General features: G+C 42.5%; 1 protein-coding gene across 1 annotated transcript in view; it reads right to left on the bottom strand.

The window, feature by feature from the left end:
* il16 (interleukin 16) overlaps nucleotides 1-23,782 on the bottom strand; it is a 64,349-nt gene extending 40,567 nt beyond the window's left edge. The window contains exons 1-3 of the mRNA XM_052512934.1: nucleotides 23,427-23,782; nucleotides 8,473-8,707; nucleotides 8,035-8,305 (exon numbers count right to left, since the gene is read on the bottom strand). Of these exons, the coding sequence (XP_052368894.1) occupies nucleotides 8,035-8,305; nucleotides 8,473-8,618 (417 nt within the window). The 5' untranslated portion in view covers nucleotides 8,619-8,707; nucleotides 23,427-23,782. The remainder of the gene's footprint in view (nucleotides 1-8,034; nucleotides 8,306-8,472; nucleotides 8,708-23,426) is intronic.
* Between the last annotated feature and the right edge of the window lie 357 nt (nucleotides 23,783-24,139).

Raw genomic sequence — 24,139 nt, 5'->3', positions numbered from 1 at the left:
CTATATACAGGGGGTACCAGTACAGAGTCAATGTGGAGACTATATACAGGGGGGTACCAGTACAGAGTCAATGTGGAGACTATATACAGGGGGGTACCAGTACAGAGTCAATGTGGAGACTATATACAGGGGGGTACCGGTACAGAGTCAATGTGCGGGGGTACTGGTACAGAGTCAATGTGCGGGGGCACCGGTTAGTCGAGATAATTGAGGTACATGTAGGTAGAGTTATTAAAGTGACTATGCATAGATGATAACAACAGAGAGTAGCAGGTGTGTAAAAGGGGGTGGGGACAATGCAATAGTCTGTTTAGCCATTTGATTAGATGTTCAGGAGTCTTATGGCTTGGGGGAAGAAGCAGTTTAGAAACCTCTTGGACCTAGACTTGGCATTCCGGTACTGCTTGCAGTGCGGTAACAGAAAGAACCGTCTATAACTAGGGTGGCTGACAATTTTTAGGGCCTTCCTCTGACACCGCCTGGTATAGAGGTCCTGGATGCACTACCCTCTGTAGTGCCGTGCGGTCGGAGGCCGAACAGTTGCCATACCAGGCAGTGATGCAACCAGTCAAGATACTCTCGATGGTGCAGCTGTAGAACTTTTTGAGGATCTGAGGACCCATGCCAAGTCTTTTCAGTCTCCTGAGGGGGAATAGGTTTTGTCGTGACCTTTTCACGACTGGCTTGGTGTGCTTGGACCATGTTAGTTTGTTGGTGATGTGGACACCAAGGAACTTGAAGCTCTCAACCTGCTCCACTACAGCCCCATCGATGAGAATGGGGGCGTGCTCGGCCCTCTTTTTCCTGTAGTCTAATATCATCTCTTTTGTCTTGATCACATTGAGGGAGAGGTTGTTGTCCTGGCACAGCACAGCCAGGTCTCTGAACTCCTCCTTATAGGCTGTCTCGTCGTTGTCGGTGATCAGGCCTACTACCACTGTTGTGTCATCGGCAAACTTAATGAGGGTGTTTGAAGTTGTGCCTGATCATGTAGTCATGAGTGAACAGGAAGTAGAGGAGGGGACTGAGCACACACCCCTGAGGGGCCCGTGTTGAGGATCACTGTGGCGAATGTGTTGTTACCTACCCTTACCACTTGGGGGCGGCCCGTCAGAAAGTCCAGGATCCAGTTGCAGAGGGAGGTGTTTAGTACCAGGGTCCTTAGCTTATTGATGAGCTTTGAGGGCACTATGGTGTTGAACGCTGAGCTGTAGTCAATTAATAGCATTCTCACATAGGTGCTCCTTTTGTCCAGGTGGGAAAGGACAGTGTGGCGTGCAATAGACATTGCATCATCTGTGGATCTGTTGGGGTGGTATGCAAATTGGAGTGGGTCTAGGGCTTCTGGGATAATGGTGTTGATGTGAGCCATGACCAACCTTTCAAAGCGTTTCATGGCTACAGACGTGAGTGCTATGGGTTGGTAGTCATTTAGGCAGGCTACCTTAGTGTTCTTGGGCACAGGGACTATGGTGGTCTGCTTAAAACATGCTGGTATTACAGACTCGGACAGGGAGAGGTTGAAAATGTCAGTGAAGACACTTGCCAGGTGGTCAGCGCATGCTCGCAGTACATGTCCTGGTAATCCGTCTGGCCCTGCGGCCTTGTGAATGTTGACCTGTTTAAAGGTCTTACTCACATCGGCTGTGGAGAGCATGAGCACACAGTCTTCCGGAACAGCTGGTACTCTCATGCATGTTTCAGTGTTATTTGCCTCGAAGAGAGCATAGAAGTAGTATAGCTCTTCTGATAGGCTCGGTTCACTGGGCAGCTCTCGGCTGTGCTTCCCTTTGTAGTCTGTATGGTTTGCAAGTCCTGCCACATCCGATGAGCATCAGAGCCGGTGTAGTACGATTCGATATTAGTCCTGAATTGACGCTTTGCCTGTTTAACGGTTCGTCGGAAGACATAGCAGGATTTCTTATAAGCTTCCGGGTCTCGTTCCTTGAAAGCAACAGCTCTAGCCTTTAGCTCACTGCTGAAGTTGCCTATCATCCATGGCTTCTGGTTGGGGTATGTACGTACGTTCACTGTGAGGATGACGTCATCGATGCACTTATTGATGAAGCCAATGACTGATGTGGTGTACTGTTCAATGCCATCGGAGCAATCCCAGAACATATTCCAGTCTGTGCTAGCAAAACAGTCATGTAGCTTAGCATCTGCTTCATCTGACCACTTTTTATTGATCGAGTCACTGGTGCTTCCTGCTTTCATTTTTGCTTGTAAGCAGGAATTAGGAGGATAGAATTATGGTCAGATTTGCCAAATGGAGGGCGAGGCAGAGTTGTCTATGTGTCTCTGTGTGTGGAGTAAAGGTGGTCCAGAGTTTTTTCCCTCTGGTTGCACATTTAACATGCTGATAGAAATTTGGTAAGACCGATTTAAGTTTCCCTGCATTAAAGTTGCCGGCCACTATGAGCACCACCTCTGGGTGAGCGTTTTCCTGTTTGCTTATGATGGAATACAACTAATTGAGTGCGGTCTTAGTGTCAGCCTCAGTCTGTGGTGGTATGTAGACAGCTACGAAAAACACATATAGGAACTCTCTAGGAAGATGGTGTGGTCTACAGCTTATCATGAGATACTCTGCCTCAGACGAGCAAAACCTTGAGACTTCCTTAGATACCCTGCATGAGCTGTTATTTACAAGAATACATAGTCCGCCGCCCCTTGTCTTACCAGACGCCATTGTTCTATCCTGCCGATACAGCGTATAACCAGCCAGCTGTATGTCGATAATGTTGTCGTTCAGCCACGACTCCGTGAAGCATAAGATATTACAGTTTTGAATGTCCCATTGCTAGTTTAATCTTCCACGTAGGTCATCTATTTTATTTTCCAAAGATTGCACGTTTGCTAGCAGAATGGAAGGCAGTGGTGGTTTTTTCGAACGCCTACAAATTCTCAGAAGGCAGCCCGCCCTCTGGCGCAAATGACGGGGATTTGGGGCTGTTCCCGGGAAAGCTGTATATCATTCGCGTTGGGCTTGTCAGACTCGTTAAAGGAAAAATAGGATTCTGCCAGATCATTGTGAGTAATCGCCGTTCTGATGTCCAGAAGTTATTTTTGGTCATAAGAGATGATAGCAGCAACATTATGTACAAATTAAGATACAAAATAAGTTACAAACAACACAAAGAAACAAACAAAAAAACACAAATGGATAGGAACACGTAAAACGTCAGCCTACTTCTCCGGCGCCATTCATTAGACAAGGGTGTTATAAGTCAAGGTGTGATACAAGTATGTGAAAAGGCTAGCACTCAGTTGATGAAGCCGCATTATGCTGATTTGAATGGTTCATATGGATGGTTTCAACATATCCCGATAGCATAAAATATGTTTGTTCAGAAAGTAAAACCAGGGAAGTTGGGATAGATCTTCAGAGGGGTTAAGGCAACACATTGCCTGGAACAAAGCTAATTTGACCATTAGGGCCACCGTACAACTTTATGGACACTATACATATACTGCATATGTATAGAGCAGCTTAGAGTAGGAGTGCTGATCTAGGATCAGGTCACCCCTATCTGTATTATCTTATTCATCGTGATCTAAAAGGCAAAGCTGATCCTAAATCAGCTCTCCTACTCTGAGACGTTAGATACATATGGCACCCCTGGCCTTTTCTTACACCAACACAGTCCAGTCCAGCAGAGCCAACACAAGGGCACCTCTATGCAGGGTTATAAAAGCCAGCTTTATGACCAAATCAAGACCTTGAGTTAACGGGTTGACAGCTTCAGAACAAATAGCAGAGTAGTAGAGCGTTTATAGGTCTATGAACTGTACCACAGTGTGTGTAAGTTAACTTTATGAGTCAACCACTAGTGTGTTTAGGCTCCTTTTTAAAGAGAACCATATGATTAACTTAAATCTAACAAGACATTGTCGTTATGAAATGCAGGAGCCATGTTTGGAACCATAGTAAAGGTATTGCCCCACACCCACTATGGCTTCACATTGTTTGAGGTAAAATGCTGTAGTCTGACTGTGGGGTGCAGTGAGTCTGGGCTGGTGGGTAAAACTGTAACCTGCAGCACAAGGAACCCCCTCTTTATATCCCCTTCAATGTTTCTCCTTCTTCCATTATACAGTGCCTTGCGAAAGTATTGTTCCCCGTTGAACTTTGCGACCTTTTGCCACATTTCAGGCTTCAAACATAAAGATATAAAACTGTATTTTTTTGTGAAGAATCAACAACAAGTGGGACACAATCATGAAGTGGAACGACATTTATTGGATATTTCAAACTTTTTTAACAAATCAAAAACGGAAAAATTGGGCGTGCAAAATTATTCAGCCCCTTTACTTTCAGTGCAGCAAACTCTCTCCAGAAGTTCAGTGAGGATCTCTGAATGATCCAATGTTGACCTAAATGACTAATGATGATAAATACAATCCACCTGTGTGTAATCAAGTCTCCGTATAAATGCACCTGCACTGTGATAGTCTCAGAGGTCCGTTAAAAGCGCAGAGAGCATCATGAAGAACAAGGAACACACCAGGCAGGTCCGAGATACTGCTGTGAAGAAGTTTAAAGCCGGATTTGGATACAAAAAGATTTCCCAAGCTTTAAACATCCCAAGGAGCACTGTGCAAGCGATAATATTGAAATGGAAGGAGTATCAGACCACTGCAAATCTACCAAGACCTGGCCGTCCCTCTAAACTTTCAGCTCATACAAGGAGAAGACTGATCAGAGATGCAGCCAAGAGGCCCATGATCACTCTGGATGAACTGCAGAGATCTACAGCTGAGGTGGGAGACTCTGTCCATAGGACAACAATCAGTCGTATATTGCACAAATCTGGCCTTTATGGAAGAGTGGCAAGATGAAAGCCATTTCTTAAAGATATCCATAAACAGTGTTGTTTAAAGTTTGCCACAAGCCACCTGGGAGACACACCAAACATGTGGAAGAAGGTGCTCTGGTCAGATGAAACCAAAATTGAACTTTTTGGCAACAATGCAAAACGTTATGTTTGGCGTAAAAGCAACACAGCTCATCACCCTGAACACAGCATCCCCACTGTCAAACATGGTGGTGGCAGCATCATGGTTTGGGCCTGCTTTTCTTCAGCAGTGACAGGGAAGATGGTTCAAATTGATGGGAAGATGGATGGAGCCAAATACAGGACCATTCTGGAAGAAAACCTGATGGACTCTGCAAAAGACCTGAGACTGGGACGGAGATTTGTCTTCCAACAAGACAATGATCCAAAACATAAAGCAAAATCTACAATGGAATGGTTCAAAAATAAACATATCCAGGTGTTAGAATGGCCAAGTCAAAGTCCAGACCTGAATCCAATCGAGAATTTGTGGAAAGAACTGAAAACTGCTGTTCACAAATGCTCTCCATCCAACCTCACTGAGCTCGAGCTGTTTTGCAAGGAAGAATGGGAAAAAAATTCAGTCTCTCGATGTGCAAAACTGATAGAGACATACCCCAAGCGACTTACAGCTGTAATCGCAGCAAAAGGTGGCGCTACAAAGTATTAACTTAAGGGGGCTGAATAATTTTGCACGCCCAATTTTTCAGTTTTTGATTTGTTAAAAAAGTTAGAAATATCCAATAAATGTCGTTCCACTTCATGATTGTGTCCCACTTGATGTTGATTCTTCACAAAAAAATACAGTTTTATATCTTTATGTTTGAAGCCTGAAATGTGGCAAAAGGTCGCAAAGTTCAAGGGGGCCGAATACTTTCGCAAGGCACTGTATATCTCTATCTGAATATAAAGAACAACCCAGAGGTATTAAACACACATTCTAATGTGGCACAGGATAGAAATACAAAACAATGTAAAAACACAGTTGAATGTCTGCTCAATGTTTGTTTCAATTGTGATCTTTTTCCATATATCTGAATGTCTGTTATCGACTGTCCTGTGACATAGCCTTCTGTCAGCTCAGAGTAGCAGGATTGGGCTCAATTCCATTTCTCCTAGGCCAGTTCAGGGGTTGATTTGAAAACGAATCAATACTTTTTTTCTATGTAAACTTCTCAATTAATTTGTGACCGGTTGGACACTAACAAGCTCTCTCCTCTGTCTCACCCACCAGGTGTGTCTTGTCATAATCAACAGTAGGATTTTTGTATGACAGTTTTTATATGACAGCCTTCCACTTCAGTATCAACACATGAATTATTAATGAGTTGACATGGAATCCACCTAACGTTGATGAGTAGAATTCATTCATGAACTTTAGAGTAACCTTGGGGTTCTCTCTGAATGTACATAGGATCACATTGTCTTGTGACATTGTCCTCATTTTATCCTAATGATGAAGTAAGTAGCGTTCATTCATTCATGGACTCTGATTTATGCTCTGCTACAGAACACTACTTCCTGACATCAATCTGACTGAAGGTTGGCCTGAATAGAATCAGTCTGCTACAGAACAGTACTTCCTGACATCAATCTGACTGAAGGTTGGCCTGAATAGAATCAGTCTGCTACAGAACAGTACTTCCTGACATCAATCTGACTGAAGGTTGGCCTGAATAGAATCAGTCTGCTACAGAACAGTACTTCCTGACATCAATCTGGCTGAAGGTTGGCCTGAACAGAATCAGTCTGCTACAGAACACTACTTCCTGACATCAATCTGGCTGAAGGTTGGCCTGAACAGAATCAGTCTGCTACAGAACAGTACTTCCTGACATCAATCTGGCTGAAGGTTGGCCTGAACAGAATCAGTCTGCTACAGAACACTACTTCCTGACATCAATCTGGCTGAAGGTTGGCCTGAACAGAATCAGTCTGCTACAGAACACTACTTCCTGACATCAATCTGGCTGAAGGTTGGCCTGAACAGAATCAGTCTGCTACAGAACACTACTTCCTGACATCAATCTGGCTGAAGATTGGCCTAAATAGAATCAGCCAGGTGAGTTCACAGCCACTGACAGATGTGAGGCTTTTATCTTATAACACATAGCTAGGAGGAAGACTAACAGACCAGTCATAACCTCAAATAGGGGAGGGATGAAGGAACGAAGGGTGCATTTATTCATTATTTGAACATGGCCACATTGTCCCGAGGCTCTATGACATCAGTGCAATGTCCTCATAGCCTTGTGTTAGCAAGTTAACATGTCTCTACTTCCACTATGGCCTAATGCCTCTCTCCCTCCCCTGGTTCACAACAAACACTGTCTTTGTGTGTGAGGTAAACAGGCCCAACAGCAGCACTCAGCCCTCTGACACACAGGCCATGTGATTGCTGTTATGCATTTGCACAAGAAACACAGTCCAGACAGAGATGACTAGAGGAATACATTCCAGACTACATTATGGGCAGGACCAGAGTTCTTCATACTCTGGACACAATCTTCAGATATAATACTGTGTTGTACATTTTTTCTCCTAAATGCTTTTCATATTGAGACGAAACCTAACTTGAGATCGACATGCATTATTCATTTCCCCCTCACAAATCTCCCATTGCCTTCAATGCATGATTTTTGAGAATGTCCGTGTTTCAAGTGAGTATCAGACCCCTTTTGAGCAACTAACACTCTCTACCCACCACACATAACAAGAAGGAAGTCATATGCTTTTGAAGGCCGGAGTGTTTAGCTTGTTTCCTCTTGGAGTAGCAGTGACAGCCTGAACACGGTATGCTAATCCATCTTGATGCCTAGCTGTCAGCTGAGAAAGGATCTAAATGTCTGACCAATACACTGCCTGGGGGACTGACATACATTTATTGTTTTTCCAGATTCATTAAGACTTCTTATCATAGTTCTCCTAGTTAAGTAATACTGTGTTTGATGTGCATTAACAATTATTATGTGCATAAAAAAATATTTTCACATTATTCCTACAAATGCATTGATAAAAACAGTAAGATAGCACTTAGTGCATAACAGTCATAATTCAGGACCAGGAGACATACATTGTTAATGCCACTTTGCAAACAGCAACCCTGTTGGCTTAGCGCTACATTATGATGTAATATATAACTGAAATGTCCAAACAAAACGCCATAATGTGATAAGAAAATAACCCCATTTCATACCTTGATACTGAAGGACCTCCTCATATTCCTCTTGTGTTCTCCTGTAGCCCTGAGTGTGTTGATGGCCCCTACGGGTGGCTGTGTAGATGCCTGCATAGTTCCTCCACTCTCCTGTGGTCCTTCCTGGATCTTCTTCTGGGACCTCTCCACCTCCCTGTTCCCCTTCCCATCTCTCCCCAAGCCCCTGTCTCCCTTCCAGGCCTCCCCTGGCGGTCTCTCTTCGGGACTGGGGCAGTCATCACTGGCTCTGGAGTGACAGAGGATCAGGGACCTGGAGGGAAGAAGAAGAAGAAGAAGGAGTAAAGGGGAAAGGAAAGGTCAACCGTTGCTACTGTACCTAGTATTCCAACCAAAAAGGCATCCTGTAATTCTGCTACACGTTGGCTTTAACCAAATCAACCAGCCTGACGAGCTGTGTGCTACAAACAGATTCCATACCTGGAGAGCATGGCGAGCTTCTTGGAGCGGTGGCTGTGGCTAGTGTTGGTGTTGTTGGTCTTCCCAGAGTCCCTGCCTCGCCTCTCCATCCTCCGAGCTGCTGCCGTGCTGGCTTTCCTCTTCTGGTAGGAGTATCTCTGGGGCATGGCCGTTAGAGTGTGTGTGTGTGCTGCGTGTGTGTGTGTGTGTGGTGCTAACACACTCTCACACACACTCCTCCCAGCCGGCACACAGGCTAATGGAGAGGGACACCGTGCAGGGAAATTCTAAAATTCAATTAGGAAGCCTGTCTGTGTGTGTATGTGTACGTGTGTGTGTGTGTGTCCGTGCGTGTGTTCTGAGAATCTGCTGAAGCAATAGTGGTGTTAGAGATAAGAGATCTTTTCTTACCTGAAAACAGCAGCATGTTGCAGCTAGAGCCTCCAGAATATGACTCCTAACATTCACACTGCACACACTGCACACACTGCACACACATGCACATGCAAACACAGACACGCATTAATATACACACGTGCACACACATGCACACACGTGCACACATGGGCACGGACACACACCAAAGCTCCTTCCCACAGGATTTGAGGTCACGGATACCATGAACTTACAGTAACTACACTAACGGAGATCTGCACTGAGATTGATCTGGGCTCACAAAGTGCCTCCCAATTGGCCTTATGAGCCCTGGTGACAAGCAGTGTACTAAATAGGGAATAGGGTGCCATTTGGCGTGCATGCCTTAGAGTGGGAAAACCCCTACATAATAAAGTAAACAAACCAATACATATTTCAACTGATGCAGCTGCTACTGTTTATGATCTACCCTGTTGTCTAGTCACCTTATCCCTACACTCTTAGAAAAAAAGAGTTCCAAAAGGGTTCTTCGGCTGTCCCCATAGGAGTAGCCTTTTTTTGTTCCAGGTAGAACCCTTTTGGGTTTCATGTAGAACCCTCTGGAACCAAAAATAGTTCTTCAAAGGGTTGTCCTCTGGGGACAGTCAAAGAACCCTTTAAGGTTCTAGATAGCACCTCTTTCCAAGAGTGTAGTTACATGTACAGTATCAGTCAAAAGTTTTGACACAGCTTCTCATCAAGGGTTTTTCGTAATTGTTTCTATTTTCTAATGAACCGTCGTAATGATGACCCATCGTTTCTCTTTGTTTATTAGAGCTGTTCTTGCCATAATATGGACTTGGTCTTTTACCAAATAGGGCTGTTTTATGTTTTTATAGAATTACAGTCCGGTAGTAATAATAGTGGAGAGTATTATTAGTATTAGAGGTATAGTCCAGTAGTATAATAGTGGAGAGTATTATTCATTTTAGAATTATAGTCCAGTAGTAATAATAGTGGAGAGTATTATTAGTATTAGAGGTATAGTCCAGTAGTATAATAGTGGAGAGTATTATTAGTATTAGAGGTATAGTCCAGTAGTATAATAGTGGAGAGTATTATTAGTATTAGAGGTATAGTCCAGTAGTATAATAGTGGAGAGTATTATTAGTATTAGAGGTATAGTCCAGTAGTATAATAGTGGAGAGTATTATTCGTTTTAGAATTATAGTCTGTAGTAATAGTAGAAGTGAAGGTCTTATTAGATTAACTGTATAGTCCAGTAGTATAATAGTGGAGTATTATTAGTATTAGACCCTAGCAGTAGTATAATATAGATGTTATTAGTATTAAAGGGATAGTTGTAGTATAATAGTGGATAGTACTTATTAGTATTAGAGGTATAGTCCAGTAGTATAATAGTGGAGGTATTATTCGTTTTAGAATTATAGTCAGTAGTAATAATAGTGGAGGCAATTAGTATTAGAGGTATAGTCCAGTAGTATAATAGTGGAGGCTATTATTAGTATTAGGCTATAGTCAGTAGTATAATAGTGGAGGTATTATTCGTTTTAGAGATTATAGTCAGTAGTAATAATAACAAATTAGTATTGAAGATTTTATAATAGTAGAGAGTATTATTAGTTTTAGAATTATAGTCCAGTAGTAATAATAGTGGAGAGTATTATTAGTATTAGAAGTATAGTCCCATAGTATAATAGTAGAGAGTATTATTAGCTTTAGAATTATAGTCCAGTAGTAGTAGTGCGAGTTGGAAGTTGGTGTGTCTGTCACACTAATAGTAGAAGTGAAGGTCTCCTGACTAACTGCTTCTCTCTCACTATAACAGAGCTATATGATGACCCTGCATATGCATTATAGATGTTGCTTTAAAGGGATCTTTGTTTCACTCAAGTCAGAAACACTTATCTAAGTATACAGCAGTCTACATACAGCAGGCAACATACAGCAGGCTACATACAGCGGGCTACATAGAGCAGGCTACATACAGCAGGCTACATACAGCAGGCTACATACAGCAGGCAACATACAGCAGGCTACATACAGCAGGCTACATACAGCAGGCTACATACATTGTGTACTGAGATATGACATTGTGTAAAACAAATATTTGAAGATTTTCTGCACAGTATGTTTATTAGCTAGCCAGTCAGTTTAAGTGGAATGATTCCAATAATTGTTCAACCTAACTAACAATATGCCAACATTCCATACAGACAATGCTGTCAGTCCTCAGCCATTCCCTGGCTGAAATCAGTTGATGGTAGTACTGAGACAAGTTGTAAATGCTGTCAGTCCTCAGCCATACCCTGGCTGAAATCAGTTGATGGTAGTACTGAGACAAGTTGTAAATGCTGTCAGTCCTCAGTCATACCCTGGCTGAAATCAGTTGATGATAGTACTGAGACAAGTTGTAAATGCTGTCAGTCCTCAGCCATACCCTGGCTGAAATCAGTTGATGGTAGTACTGAGACAAGTTGTAAATGCTGTCAGTCCTCAGCCATACCCTGGCTGAAATCAGTTGATGGTAGTACTGAGACAAGTTGTAAATGCTGTCAGTCCTCAGCCATACCCTGGCTGAAATCAGTTGATGGTAGTCCTGAGACAAGTTGTAAATGCTGTCAGTCCTCAGCCATACCCTGGCTGAAATCAGTTGATGGTAGTACTGAGACAAGTTGTAAATGCTGTCAGTCCTCAGCCATACCCTGGCTGAAATCAGTTGATGGTAGTACTGAGACAAGTTGTAAATGCTGTCAGTCCTCAGCCATTCCCTGGCTGAAATCAGTTGATGATAGTACTGAGACAAGTTGTAAATGCTGTCAGTCCTCAGCCATTCCCTGGCTGAAATCAGTTGATGATAGTACTGAGACAAGTTGTAAATGCTGTCAGTCCTCAGCCATAACATGGCTGAAATCAGTTGATGGTAGTACTGAGACAAGTTGTAAATGCAACAAGTACTGACACTGTATCATATTATTACAAAGTTTATTACAACAGCTTTCCAAGAAAACAAACATTGAAAGGGAAAGGTGGATACCTAGTCAGAATGTATTCAACTGAAATCTGACTTCCGCATTTAACCCAACTCCTCTGAGACAGTTATGGTCTGTTTTTATATATTTTAGAGGCTATTTATACACAAAATGTCTATAAAACCTGTATCAACTGTATTTATAATAATATATTTTAGGTTAAGGGATATCTATGCTCCTGCCCTATGGGCTGCTTACTTACTTATTTACTTTACCAACAGTAATACAACCCCACTGTCATGCTTTTCTCTGTATTGTGTTGTTTGCTGTTGACTGCAATGTACAGACTCTTTCTCTGCTGTTGACTGTCATGGACAGACTCTTTCTCTGCTGTTGACTGTCATGGACAGACTCTTTCTCTGCTGTTGACTGTCATGGACAGACTCTTTCTCTGCTGTTGACTGTCATGGACAGACTCTTTCTCTGCTGTTGACTGTCATGTACAGGCTCTTTCTCTGCTGTTGACTGTCATGTACAGACTCTTTCTCTGTACTGTCATGTACAGACTCTTTCTCTGCTGTTGACTGTCATGTACAGACTCTTTCTCTGCTGTTGACTGTCATGGACAGACTCTTTCTCTGCTGTTGACTGTCATGGACAGACTCTTTCTCTGCTGTTGACTGTCATGTACAGACTCTTTCTCTGCTGTTGACTGTCATGGACAGACTCTTTCTCTGCTGTTGACTGTCATGGACAGACTCTTTCTCTGCTGTTGACTGTCATGTACAGACTCTTTCTCTGCTGTTGACTGTCATGGACAGACTCTTTCTCTGCTGTTGACTGTCATGGACAGACTCTTTCTCTGCTGTTGACTGTCATGTACAGGCTCTTTCTCTGCTGTTGACTGTCATGGACAGACTCTTTCTCTGCTGTTGACTGTCATGGACAGACTCTTTCTCTGCTGTTGACTGTCATGGACAGACTCTTTCTCTGCTGTTGACTGTCATGTACAGACTCTTTCTCTGCTGTTGACTGTCATGTACAGACTCTTTCTCTGCTGTTGACTGTCATGTACAGACTCTTTCTCTGCTGTTGACTGTCATGGACAGACTCTTTCTCTGCTGTTGACTGTCATGGACAGACTCTTTCTCTGCTGTTGACTGTCATGGACAGACTCTTTCTCTGCTGTTGACTGTCATGGACAGACTCTTTCTCTGCTGTTGACTGTCATGGACAGACTCTTTCTCTGCTGTTGACTGTCATGGACAGACTCTTTCTCTGCTGTTGACTGTCATGGACAGACTCTTTCTCTGCTGTTGACTGTCATGGACAGACTCTTTCTCTGCTGTTGACTGTCATGTACAGGCTCTTTCTCTGCTGTTGACTGTCATGGACAGACTCTTTCTCTGCTGTTGACTGTCATGGACAGACTCTTTCTCTGCTGTTGACTGTCATGGACAGACTCTTTCTCTGCTGTTGACTGTCATGTACAGACTCTTTCTCTGCTGTTGACTGTCATGGACAGACTCTTTCTCTGCTGTTGACTGTCATGTACAGGCTCTTTCTCTGCTGTTGACTGTCATGGACAGACTCTTTCTCTGCTGTTGACTGTCATGTACAGACTCTTTCTCTGCTGTTGACTGTCATGGACAGACTCTTTCTCTGCTGTTGACTGTCATGGACAGACTCTTTCTCTGCTGTTGACTGTCATGGACAGACTCTTTCTCTGCTGTTGACTGTCATGGACAGACTCTTTCTCTGCTGTTGACTGTCATGGACAGACTCTTTCTCTGCTGTTGACTGTCATGTACAGACTCTTTCTCTGCTGTTGACTGTCATGGACAGACTCTTTCTCTGCTGTTGACTGTCATGTACAGACTCTTTCTCTGCTGTTGACTGTCATGGACAGACTCTTTCTCTGCTGTTGACTGTCATGGACAGACTCTTTCTCTGCTGTTGACTGTCATGTACAGGCTCTTTCTCTGCTGTTGACTGTCATGTACAGGCTCTTTCTCTGCTGTTGACTGTCATGTACAGACTCTTTCTCTGCTGTTGACTGTCATGTACAGACTCTTTCTCTGCTGTTGACTGTCATGTACAGACTCTTTCTCTGCTGTTGACTGTCATGGACAGACTCTTTCTCTGCTGTTGACTGTCATGTACAGGCTCTTTCTCTGCTGTTGACTGTCATGGACAGACTCTTTCTCTGCTGTTGACTGTCATGTACAGACTCTTTCTCTGCTGTTGACTGTCATGTACAGACTCTTTCTCTGCTGTTGACTGTCATGGACAGACTTTTTCTCTGCTGTTGAATGTCATGGACAGACACTTTCTCTGTATTATGTTGTTTGCTGTTGACTGTCATGTACAGACTCTTTCTCTGCTGTTGACTGTCATGGACAGACTCTTTCTCTGCTGTTGACTGTCATGTACAGGCTCTTTCTCTGCTGTTGACTGTCATGTACAGGCTCTTTCTCTGCTGTTGACTGTCATGGACAGACTCTTTCTCTGCTGTTGACTGTCATGGACAGACTCTTTCTCTGCTGTTGACTGTCATGTACAGGCTCTTTCTCTGCTGTTGACTGTCATGGACAGACTCTTTCTCTGCTGTTGACTGTCATGTACAGGCTCTTTCTCTGCTGTTGACTGTCATGGACAGACCCTTTCTCTGTATTGTGTTGTTTGCTGTTGACTGTCATGTGAAATCCTGACATAAACTGTAACCTCACGTCTCTACCACCGGTTTACAGTCAGAAAAGGGCATCCCATGACAAATGATTGTAGTTTTATATGTTTGAGGGGGGTGAGAAAGGTTGTTGAGCATGTGTGACTCTTTTGAAAGCATTGCCTCTTCAAAATTCAATCAACATTATTCAGCAATCTTTGAGGGAGTTCGATTAAGTCCACTGGGCTATGACCTGTGACGTGAATGGGGAAAAGCGGTGAGGAAGGAGCTCCCTTCTTAAATCCAACAGTAATCTGCACTACTCGCTCATGTTGTCAACAAAGCAGCATGATGCATCGTTCAGAAACTTATTGTTTCCATCAAATCTATGTTAGATTTTTTTGTAACTAGTTTTCATTGGGAAGCAGATAAAGCCTTTTTATCAAAAGCAAACCCGTCTGCATGTAAAAGCTCTACTCATCACTCCACCTGCTTAACCTTCGCCACTTTTGTTTCGAGACAACTTTGCGGTCGGCCAAAACGGGGCACCTGGCTCATTTCCAGGAGTGATCCTGGTTCCAGAATGAATGTAATCAACGCTAACCCTGTTCACCCCGGGGCAGGCCCAGGGCATAAGTAGAATCCCCTCATTCGTCGGGAGACATGAAAGTACGCATGATTGGTTGGTTGTTGTTCTGATGGTGTCACACAACCAATAAAAACGTCTATCAGTGCCGCCTCAAAATAACATTGGGTACTCAATGTTCCCAGCCCAGTAAACGGCTATCAGTGCCACTTCAAAATAACATTGGGTACTCAATGTTCCCAGCCCAGTAAACTAGATAATTTACAAAACACTTCATTCATGGACCAACTGCAATAATGAAAGAAACCAGACAGCTTGGAATGTAAATCATTCCATGGAGTCATCTGGAGAGAGAGCAATTCTCTGCAATAATGCCTGTAAATAATGCCTGTAAATAATGTCTGTCAATAATGCCTAAAATTAATGCCTGTCAATAATGCCTGTAAATAATGCCTGTAAATAATGCCTGTCTGTCAATAATGCCTGTTAACAATGCCGGTCAATAATGACCTGTAAATAATGCCTGTTAACAATGCCGGTCAATAATGCCTGTAAATAATGTCTGTCAATAATGCCTGTTAACAATGCCGGTCAATAATGCCTGTTAACAATGCCGGTCAATAATGCCTGTAAATAATGCCTGTTAACAATGCCGGTCAATAATGCCTGTAAATAATGCCTGTTAACAATACCGGTCAATAATGCCTGTAAATAATGCCTGTCAATAATGCCTGTAAATAATGCATGTCAATAATGCCTATAAATAATGCATGTCAATAATGCCTATAAATAATGCCTGTCAATAATGCCTGTAAATAATGCCTGTAAATAATGCCTGTCAATAATGCCTGTAAATAATGTCTGTCAATAATGCCTGTCAATAATGCCTGTCAATAATGCCTGTCAATAATGCCTGTAAATAATGTCTGACAATAATGCCTGTCAATAATGCCTGTCAATAATGCCTGTCAATAATGCCTGTAAATAATGTCTGTCAATAATGCCTGTAAATAATGCCTGTCAATAATGCCTGTCAATAATGCCTGTTAACAATGCCGGTCAATAATGACCTGTAAATAATGCCTGTTAACAATGCCGGTCAATAATGCCTGTAAATAATGTCTGTCAATAATGCCTGTTAACAATGCCGGTCAATAATGCCTGTCAATAATGCCTGTCAATAATGCCTGTCAATAATGCCTGTAAATAATGCCTGTTAACAATGCCGGTCAATAATGCCTGTAAATAATGCCTGTTAACAATACCGGTCAATAATGCCTGTAAATAATGCCTGTCAATAATGCCTGTAAATAATGCATGTCAATAATGCCTGTCAATAATGCCTGTAAATAATGCCTGTCAATAATGCCTGTAAATAATGCCTGTAAATAATGCCTGTCAATAATGCCTGTAAATAATGTCTGTCAATAATGCCTGTCAATAATGCCTGTCAATAATGCCTGTCAATAATGCCAGTAAATAATGTCTGACAATAATGCCTGTCAATAATGCCTGTCAATAATGCCTGTCAATAATGCCTGTAAATAATGCCTGTCAATAATGCCTGTCAATAATGCCTGTCAATAATGCCTGTCAATAATGCCAGTAAATAATGTCTGTCAATAATGCCTGTCAATAATGCCTGTCAATAATGCCTGTCAATAATGCCTGTAAATAATGCCTGTAAATAATGCCTGTCAATAATGCCTGTCAATAATGCCTGTCAATAATGCCTGTCAATAATGCCTGCAAATAATGCCTGTAAATAATGCCTGTCAATAATGCCTGTCAATAATGCCTGTAAATAATGCCTGTCAATAATGCCTGTCAATTATGCCCAAGAATATAAATAAAATATGACAAGTAAAAAAATGTATTAACAAACAGATGGAAAGGTAAGACTTTATGAACCCTGTGTCATAAGGGTTACATAAGACTGTCATACATAAGACTGTCATAAGGGTTACATAAGACTGTCATACATAAGACTGTCATAAGGGTTACATAAGACTGTCATACATAAGACTGTCATACATAAGACTGTGATACATAAGACTGTCATAAGGGTTACATAAGACTGTCATACATAAGACTGTTACATAAGACTGTCATACATAAGACTGTCATACATAAGACTGTCATACATAAGACTGTCATAAGACTGTCATACATAAGACTGTCATACATAAGACTGTCATAAGACTGTCATACATAAGACTGTCATACATAAGACTGTCATACATAAGACTGTCATACATAAGACTGTCATAAGACTGTCATACATAAGACTGTCATATCAATGACATAACATGTTATAAGAAATCCTGACTGACTGACAGGTCTCTCTCATGCTGAGCCAATGCATATTGGGTCTTCGTTCCCCCCCTCCACACACACACACACACACACACACACACACACACACACACACACACACACACACACACACACACACACACACACACACACACACACACACACACACACACACACACACACAACCCTTTCCCAGCCACATGTCTTAGGTTGCTTCCCTGCTCTCTGTGATCCCTGGCCAAGGTCCACAAGAGTTCCACAGGAGCTGTGACTCCACATGCTGACAAATACCTCTCTGTATGGTGGTTGATACAACACTATGTTGTGATGTAACAGAAAGGTCTTCCAATAACAGACGGGAGGTTAAGTGGAAACCCCATGTGCCACACAAGTTGTTGTTTTTTAAAGAGAATTGGGAGCTCTGATAATGGAAGGATGTTTGTCATTGTTGTAATAATGAGGCAAGCAGTACACACAAACACACACACACACACACACACACACACACACACACACACACACACACACACACACACACACACACACACACACACACACACACACACACACACACACACACACACACACACACACACACACACACACACACTTGCATGCACACAGTCCCATTTAGTGTGTTTGTTGTAAATGCTTCAGGCTGGCTAATAATCCCTCAGATCAGATACAGTAGATAGACTGGAGACACAGATCTGCATCATGTTGAAGGTTTGTTGAAGGTCTCCCTCTCTATCTTTCTCTGTTTACTGTTCACTGCTGCCCGAGACTGCTCTACCTGTCATCCCCACGTATCTTTCTCTCTCCCTTCTCTATCTCTGTCTCTCTCTTCCCCCTCTCTATCTCTGTCTCTCTCTTCCCCCTCTCTATCTCTGTCTCTCTCTTCCCCCTCTCTATCTCTGTCTCTCTCTTCCCCCTCGATATCTCTGTCTCTCTCTCCCTTCTCTATCTCTGTCTCTCTCTTCCCCCTCTCTATCTCTGTCTCTCTCTTCCCCCTATCTATCTCTGTCTCTCTCTTCCCCCTCTCTATCTCTGTCTCTCTCTTCCCCCTCTCTATCTCTGTCTCTCTCTTCCCCCCTCTCTATCTCTGTCTCTCTGTCTCTCTCTTCCCCCTTCTCTATCTCTGTCTCTCTGTCTCTCTCTTCCCCCCTCTCTATCTCTGTCTCTCTCTTCCCCCCTCTCTATCTCTGTCTCTCTCTTCCCCCCTCTCTATCTCTGTCTCTCTGTCTCTCTCTCTCTCCCCATGTTGGTTTGCGAGAACAGTAAACCCCACATGTAAACGCACACGCACACGCACACGCAACAAACTAACACACACACACTGATGCTGACACAGCTTAAGCTCAAGGTCAACTTTCCTCTTCTAGACTGTTGACTTGACTTCTACTCAGGGTAGGGTATTAGTTAGTGCACTAGGTAGATATGCATGGCTTTTCCATTATTTGATTTCAGACCATTGTCTTTACCAAAGTGAAGGAATAGGTCTACATGGTAGATGTGTCAGCAGTGACATGCCTGGGCCGACATTGACTCTGTTCTAGGTTGGCATATGTGACGCAGCACGCGAACGGGGCGCATGCCGGATGTTACTACTTTACAGGACAGTCATTTGAAAGTTTTTAAAAAAGGGTTTTCATCAAAAATGCATTTTTTGCAGAAATTCCTTCTTGTGATCTTTCATGTGCCTTAATAACAAACTAGTATGTGAAGTGTAAACACACAAAAATAAAAATAATAATGAGCGTAATTGGTAAGAATTTTATTTTAACATATACCTGCCAAACAAGAGGAGGATGGGCTCCTTCTTTAGATCTTGGTTCCTCTCAAGGTAGTTAGTCTTAGTCTACTATCATATCTTTAGGGGTCAAGCCCAGGTTATTGTTAAGCACATTGCCAGAAATGCATTTAGGAAAAAGCAATATACACATCTCATCATAGTATCTAGGTACTCAGCATCTACTGGCCAGGTTTTCAGTCGGGTCTATACTCCAGTACTTGGCGCTATTAGGCCCATAGAAATAGAATAACTAGAAGAGCCTTTCTCATTAATGTCAATGTACCATGATGGGTGGACCGGTGGCCATATTGAGTGAACCTATGCCAGTCATTATATTTCTAGGCCCTTGCCAGGCACAGAGTTGGTGACTGTGTGTATTTATAGGTCTGTTTTGTATAATCCTCTGGTATAAGGTCACTTGTTTAAAGGACTTAAGGGAGAAACGTTCACTTCTTCCAGCAATGGAACAGCAGCACTACAGAGTGACTCGGAATTTCCTCTGACATGAATAAAGTCTATTGATGTAATGGGACACAGCAGTAACACTGTTTTCAGAACTTTGGATGGGGAAGAGAGAGAGCGAGAAAGAGAGGGCTGCATATGAAGCTGTGCGTGTGTGTGTGTGTGTGTGTGTGTGTGTGTGTGTGTGTGTGTGTGTGTGTGTGTGTGTGTGTGTGTGTGTGTGTGTGTGTGTGTGTGTGTGTGTGTGTGTGTGTGTGTGTGTGTGTGTGTGTGTGTGTGTGTGTGTGTGTGTGTGCGCTCTCTAGTCGTGCATGCGTGAATGCCAGTGCTCTCACAGAAAACACATATCCTGCCCATAAGCTGCAGCGGTGAGCTGTCATTACTGAGTGCAATAGGACCTGATTCAGAGAGAGGGGGGGGACCTCTGCAGACGAGGGAGGCAAACAAAGTGTGTGTTGTTCCGTATTTACATGACGTCTGTTTTCCTTCTGAGGGCAGCTTTGGTTAAAGGACATAACATTGTTTAATTTTCGATAACTTTACAGCGCCTTCTGTCAAGTCACTCAATCATGGATAATGAATTTATTCAGATCCTGTCGCTGGATTTGGTTGGATTAGAATGAACTCCACATTTAAAGGGGCAATCTAGGATTGCCACATCCATTTTTTGACTTTTAAATGAATGATAAATAGCCATTGATTGTTGAAGAATATAACCAGTACATGCCATGAGCTCAGATCAACTATTAAAACTGTGATGTTGTAGGAATCCTAGATAGCCCTTTAATGTCATAATTTCTGGATGTTTACTTAAAGGACAATTCCACCCAAAAACTATATTTTGGTATTTGTTTCATTAGTCCATTGTTAATATAGTCCCAAAGTGTTTTGCATGTCAGCAATACAGTTTTCAAGATAAGATTCTTGAAAACGTTATTGCTGACATTTTGGGACAATATCAACAATGGACTAATGCCAAAATATAGTTTTGGGTGGAGTTTTCCTTTAAATGCAGTCTGGATAACTGTCAATTTAAGTTGTGTTGTGTGTTTATGTGGAATGCTAAGTATGCAGTGTATAACCAGAGTGTCCAGTCTGCGGCTAGCATGGACTAGCATTCTTCGGCCAAAAATGTAATGTGTTCCTTTGTGTTAGCCAAGAGGAAACCTTGCCCATCCACCCCTGCATTCACTTGGCTATTTGTGTTTTTAAATATGTCTTTGAGCTGCTGTACACACAGTGTTACATAATTGGTCTACTCAGTGTGTGTGTGTGTGTGTGTGTGTGTGTGTGTGTGTGTGTGTGTGTGTGTGTGTGTGTGTGTGTGTGTGTGTGTGTGTGTGTGTGTGTGTGTGTGTGTGTGTGTGTGTGTGTGTGTGTGTGTGTGTGTGTGTGTGTGTGTGTGTGTGTCCACAAGAATAGTAAACAAACATACATCTGATGAACTAGGTAAGAGTACGGGTTAGGGTTAGGTTTAGGGTTAGGGTTAAGGTTAAGTTTTTGGGTTAGGGTTAGGGTAAGAGTACGGGTTAGGGTTAGGGTTAGGGTTAGGGTTAGGGTTAGGCGTTAGGGAAAATAGGATTTTGAACGGGACTGAATTATGTGTCCCAACAAGGTTAGCTGTACAAGACTGTGTGTGTGCATGTGTGCGTGTGTCTGTGTGTGTGCATGTGCATGATTGTATACACACATCCATCTCTCAAGGCCAACAAGTGCACTATTGAACTGCTCTGAAACCAATGTTGATAGTTGCAAAATATCATCCAAAGTATTTTATGGATCCCAGGACCCCGTGGAATAGATTACAAACCCTTCCTGAGTAATAGATTACAAACTCTTCCTGAGTAATAGATTCCAGGACCCCGTGGAATAGATTACAAACCCTTCCTGAGTAATAGATTACAAACTCTTCCTGAGTAATAGATTCCAGGACCCCGTGGAATAGATTACAAACCCTTCCTGAGTAATAGATTCCAAACCCTTCCTGAGTAATAGATCCCAGGACCCCGTGGAATAGATTCCAAACCCTTCCTGAGTAATAGATCCCAGGACCCCGTGGAATAGATTACAAACCCTTCCTGAGTAATAGATCCCAGGACCCCGTGGAATAGATTCCAAACCCTTCCTGAGTAATAGATCCCAGGACCCCGTGGAATAGATTACAAACCCTTCCTGAGTAATAGATCCCAGGACCCCGTGGAATAGATTCCAAACCCTTCCTGAGTAATAGATCCCAGGACCCCGTGGAATAGATTCCAAACCCTTCCTGAGTAATAGATCCCAGGACCCCGTGGAATAGATTACAAACCCTTCCTGAGTAATAGATCCCAGGACCCCGTGGAATAGATTCCAAACCCTTCCTGAGTAATAGATCCCAGGACCCCGTGGAATAGATTCCAAACCCTTCCTGAGTAATAGATCCCAGGACCCCGTGGAAAAGATTCCAAACCCTTCCTGAGTAATGGATCCCAGGACCCCGTGGAAAAGATTCCAAACCCTTCCTGAGTAATAGATTCCAAACTCTTCCTGAGTAATAGATTCCAAACTCTTCCTGAGTAATAGATTCCAAACTCTTCCTGAGTAATAGATTCCAAACTCTTCCTGAGTAATAGATTCCAAACTCTTCCTGAGTAATAGATTCCAAACTCTTCCTGAGTAATAGATTCCAAACCCTTCCTGAGTAATAGATTCCAAACTCTTCCTGAGTAATAGATTCCAAACTCTTCCTGAGTAATAGATTCCAAACTCTTCCTGAGTAATAGATTCCAAACTCTTCCTGAGTAATAGATTCCAAACTCTTCCTGAGTAATAGATTCCAAACCCTTCCTGAGTAATAGATTCAAACTCTTCCTGAGTAATAGATTCCAAACCCTTCCTGAGTAATAGATTCCAAACCCTTCCTGAGTAATAGATTCCAAACCCTTCCTGAGTAATAGATTCCAAACCCTTCCTGAGTAATAGATTCCAAACTCTTCCTGAGTAATAGATTCCAAACCCTTCCTGAGTAATAGATTCCAAACTCTTCCTGAGTAATAGATTCCAAACCCTTCCTGAGTAATAGATTCCAAACTCTTCCTGAGTAATAGATTCCAAACTCTTCCTGAGTAATAGATTCCAAACTCTTCCTGAGTAATAGATTCAAACTCTTCCTGAGTAATAGATTCAAACTCTTCCTGAGTAATAGATTCCAAACTCTTCCTGAGTAATAGATTCTAAACTCTTCCTGAGTAATAGATTCCAAACTCTTCCTGAGTAATAGATCCCAAACTCTTCCTGAGTAATAGATTAAAACTCTTCCTGAGTAATAGATTCAAACTCTTCCTGAGTAATAGATTCCAAACTCTTCCTTAGTAATAGATTAAAAGCTCTTCCTGAGGAATAGATTCCAAAGTCTTCCTGAGTAATAGATTCAAACTCGTCCTGAGTAATAGATTCAAACTCTTCCTGAGTAATAGATTCAAACTCTTCCTAATGAATAGATTCAAGGCTCTTCCTGTGTATCTTCATTACATAGACCTAAGTCACACATTACCAATATGATATTGCTGTGTGAATTACGATATGATATGGACAGTATTCTCTGTTAATGTTCTTTGTAAAACAGACAACATCTGTCTTTCCACTGAGGAGTTATTCAATTGAATTAGGGTAATGGGAAAACATTTACACCACCTTAGTACAGTAAATAACAAAGAATTTCATCGAAATTGATTCATAAAAATCATTATGGAAAAAGACACATTTTGGGAACAGTATCAATATATTCCAATTCAACCCCTGTATACAACGTGAGAGGTAAAAACTCACCATAGTCAATCATCATCTCTTTCCCACAGCAGCCATGCTGTCCAGGGGTTAACACCAGCGAACCCAGGGTTAGTTATAGTTGTCCAGGGGTTAACACCAGCGAACCCAGGGTTAGTAATAGTTGTCTAAGGGTTAACACCGGCAAACCCAGGGTTAGTTATAGTTGTCCAGTAATCCAGAGAAAGATGCTGAGACAGATGAGGTCTCAAAGTAGGAAGACATTGCTTCTAGACACTGATCTGAGGTCAGTTTTGTTAGATATCAGAGTTGATCCTACATCTGTGCCTAAGGATATTTACCTTAAGCTGTTTACCTCTGTTTAATACTTCTCTCCTCCACAGAGCAGATCTGACATTTCTCTAAAAACATGGTCAGAGTTTTAGTGAGTTAGATTGGGCATTTGTAACTACCGCCCTCCCTCCTAGCCTCCCTCCCTTCTCTCCCTCCTCGTCCGCCCTCCCTCCTTTTCCCAGCTGACTAGAGGACACAAGAGGACACAAGAGCTCCAGTCCTCCAAATCATTGGTCTTTTCCTGTGAGCCAAATCCAGAGAGGGAGCACTTAGTACCGTCTGACCTCACACCTACTCTGTGTCGCACAATGCTGCAGTCTTCACCGACTGTGTGTGGGTGTGTTTGGGGAGGGGATTGTGTGTGTGGTTGTGTGTGTGTGTAGTTGGGTCAGCCAGTGTCTGTTTGGGTATACTTTATGTGT

The sequence above is a fragment of the Oncorhynchus keta genome, unplaced genomic scaffold (assembly GCF_023373465.1).
Source record: "Oncorhynchus keta strain PuntledgeMale-10-30-2019 unplaced genomic scaffold, Oket_V2 Un_contig_9580_pilon_pilon, whole genome shotgun sequence".
In the NCBI taxonomy this organism is placed as follows: Eukaryota; Metazoa; Chordata; class Actinopteri; order Salmoniformes; family Salmonidae; genus Oncorhynchus; species Oncorhynchus keta.
Note: the sequence above shows the minus strand (reverse complement) of the source record. Positions and strands in the feature narration are given on the sequence as shown.